The 3,078-nt window shown below is 62.0% G+C and overlaps 1 protein-coding gene across 2 annotated transcripts in view; it reads left to right on the top strand.

Annotated features, from left to right (window-relative positions):
* The first annotated feature begins 6 nt into the window (after nucleotides 1-6).
* The window catches only part of LOC107199950 (zinc finger protein 37-like), a 7,997-nt gene continuing 4,925 nt past the window's right edge, over nucleotides 7-3,078 (top strand). The window contains exons 1-5 of one of the 2 annotated variants that reach the window (XM_019005607.1): nucleotides 7-34; nucleotides 684-953; nucleotides 1,088-1,214; nucleotides 1,648-2,061; nucleotides 2,613-3,019. In XM_019005607.1, the coding sequence (XP_018861152.1) occupies nucleotides 11-34; nucleotides 684-953; nucleotides 1,088-1,214; nucleotides 1,648-2,061; nucleotides 2,613-3,019 (1,242 nt within the window). In that variant the 5' untranslated portion in view covers nucleotides 7-10. Of the gene's footprint in view, nucleotides 35-683; nucleotides 954-1,087; nucleotides 1,215-1,647; nucleotides 2,062-2,612; nucleotides 3,077-3,078 lie in introns of both variants that reach the window. The other variant, XM_015617727.1, reaches the window with a different exon arrangement.

Here is a 3,078-nt window from a genome sequence, read left to right as displayed (position 1 = left end):
GGCCGCGGCCATGTCCCGCCGGGGGCCCGCGCAGGTCAGGGCCCGCCCGGGCACCGCGGCACGGGGGCCGGGATGCGGCACGAGATACGGGACGGGGCGGGCAACAGTGGTGCTGGGTCAGGGGCGTGCGGGGGTCCCACGGGAGAAGCGGGACTGGGGGTCAGGGGGGTCCCTCAGGGTCCGGGCCATGGGGGGAGGGAGGTGGCGTGGGGTGGTCCCTGCGGGGTGACAGCTCGGGGGTGTCCGGGAGAGCTGGTTCTGGGGCAGAGGGGTCCCCCCGGGGAGGGGGGCTGAGGGAACCGCCAGGGGTGCTGGTTCTGGGAGTCGGGGGTGTCCCTCTGGATCCTGGGAATGGATGACAGCTCAGGAGGACGGGGGATGCCCCAGGAATGCCAGTTCGTAGGGATGAAGGGATCTCCCAGGAATGCTGGCCCTGCCAGAGGTGGAACTGAGGAGCCCCTCAAAGGTGCTGGTCCTGGGGATTCCCCCGGGGTCCCTGTTTAGGAGGTCTCCCTTTGGTCCTTGGGAAGGCGGATGGGGGACGCAGGTGTGGCAGCCAGGCTCTGGCAGATCCCTGCGGAATTGGGGTCTGGGGGAATCCCTCGGGGCTACGGGCGGTTCCTGAGCGGGTCCCCATTCCCTGAGCACCCTTTGGCCAAGCCCCTGAGCCTGGATCCCCGCAGGTGTCGGGCAGCCCCCGGCAGAAGGCTGTGCCGGGCACGGCCCCGTCGGAGCTGCAGGAGCTGCGGAGCCGCACGGAGCGCGCGGAGCGGCGGCTCCTGGCCTGCGAGAACCTGGTCGGGGAGCTGGGCAGCGGCCTGGCCGCCCTGGGCACCCTCCTGCAGGGCTACGAGCAGCTGCAGCAGCGCCTGCTCAACCTGGAGAACCTCCTCAAGAACAGAAACTTCTGGATCCTGCGCCTGCCCCCCGCCTCGGGAGGGGAGATCCCCAAGGTAGCGGCGGCCGTTTCCCGGGAATCCTGAGGGGGCTGTGGAAGGGTTGGGGGCCGAGCTCCTGCGTGTCCCCAGGGTGGGGCTGGATGTGTCCGAGCCACGTGTGGTTCCAGGGGAGTTCCCTGTGATTCCAGGTGCCGCTGACCTTCGATGATATCTCGGTGTATTTCAACGAGCTGGAGTGGGAGAGGCTGGAGCGCTGGCAGAAGGATCTGTACAGGGCCGTGATGAGGGGCAACTACGAGACCTTGGTGTCCCTGGGTAAGGCCTGGGGGGCTGTAGCTCATGGAGTCATGGAGTGGCCTGGGTTTGGAAGGCTGTGAGGTGGTGAGGTCCTGGCACAGGTGTCCCACATCCCTGGAAGTGTCCAAGGCCAGCCTAGATGGGGCTTGGAGCAACCTGGGATAGTGGAATGTGTTCCTGACTTCCACTTGAGGGAAATGTTCCAGCCACAGCTTTTCCCTCATTTGGGATTTTAGTTCATGTTCTGCTGGTTAAGATCCTCTCTGCCTCAGCTGCATCTGTGCTTGGGGGTGGATCTTGCTCTGGGGACAAGGAGGTGTTTGGAGTAGGGATGAGGTGTTGGTGTCTCTGCCAGGACTGGGATAGGGGACAAGGGGACACTGTTGGGATGTGCCAGGCTAAAGACACAGCCAAATCCTAATCAAGCCCCCATCCTGTGCCCCACCACCAGACTACGCCGTGTCCAAGCCCGATATCCTGTCCCAGATGGAGAGGGATGAAGAGCTCAGTGACAAAGAGGGTCAGGAGCCACCATGGACATGGACTGGGGACGTTCAGGAGCCCCCAGGGGCAGCAGAGACAGATGAGGCTCCAGGAGATGAAATCCCCATGGAAGCTGCCCCAGGTGGGTGCCAGGAGCAGGTGGCAGTTCCTGGAGACCTCCCCTTCGTTAGGAAGGAAGTGCTCACTCCATGGATTAAAGCACCCCGGAGCACCGTGAATCTTCATTCCAAGAGGAACGGTTGTGCTTGGCTGGATGAATCCCATGGACAAAAGCAGTCAAAGCCTGCAGGAGGCTGTGGAGCAGTGGGAAAGGCCTCCTGTAAGACTGGGGCTTCCAGAGACATTCCTGCCTGCTGTGGAGGTACAGGAAACACGCTGGGAAGTGAGGAACTGGGAGCTGAGGTGGGAGGAGGAGGCTGGAGCTGCTCTGCTCATCCTGGGGGAGCCCTGGGGCATGGATTTGGAGTGGGAGGGCTGGGCAGGAAGGTGGGAGGTGTGGGAAAGGGACAGACAGACCCAAACAAAGCTGGGAGCAGTGGAGATGTGGGAAGAGCCGTGGCCAAGGGCTCCTTCCTGCAGGATTGAGGAGCTGGGAAGGTTAAAGGCATCCCAGGAGAAGCTGGGCAGGTGCTGTCCTGTGGGAAAACTCACCTGGAGCCCAGGTGGGAGTTTGGGGCTTGGAGGAGAAGAAAAGGGACGCAGAGGGACGTCTCCTTTGGGGTTCATGCTCTGTTACTCAGAGCTTCTCTCCTGGGTGGGTCCTGCCATGGGGCCAAGGAGGCAGCTCTGCCCTTGGGGCTGGAGGTGCCTTTGTCTCTGCTGGGGCTGGGAGAGGGGACAAGGGCCACTTTGGGAATCTGGCAGGATAAAGGTGCAGCCAAATCCTAATAAAGCCCCTGCTCCCTGCCCCAGGAGCAGACGGTGCCAAGTCCAAGCCCAATGGCATCGAGAAGGATAAAGAGCCCAGCAGCAAAAAGGGTCTGGAGCCCTCATGGATGCAGAATGGGAACAGCCAGAAAACCCTACAGATACAGGCTGGGGACAGCCAGGAAATCCCAGAGATTTGGAACAGCCCAAAGTCCTCATGGACACGGAGTGGGAACAGCCACAAAACCCCACAGATACAGAATGGGGACAGCCAGGAAATCCCAGAGACACAGATTGGGAACAGCCCCAAATCCCCACGGACACGGAGTGGGAACAGCCCAAAGTCCCCACAGACACAGACTGGGGACAACCAGAACTCCCCACAAACACAGATTGGGGACAGCCCAAAGTCCTCATGGACACGGAGTGGGAACAGCCAGAAAACCCCACAGATACAGACTGGGGACAGCCAGAAAACCTCCTGGACACGGAGTGGGAACAGCCAGAAAAC

Source organism: Parus major, chromosome 2, assembly GCF_001522545.3.
Source record: "Parus major isolate Abel chromosome 2, Parus_major1.1, whole genome shotgun sequence".
Lineage (NCBI taxonomy): Eukaryota > Metazoa > Chordata > Aves > Passeriformes > Paridae > Parus > Parus major.
This window is presented reverse-complemented; position numbering and strand designations above follow the sequence as displayed.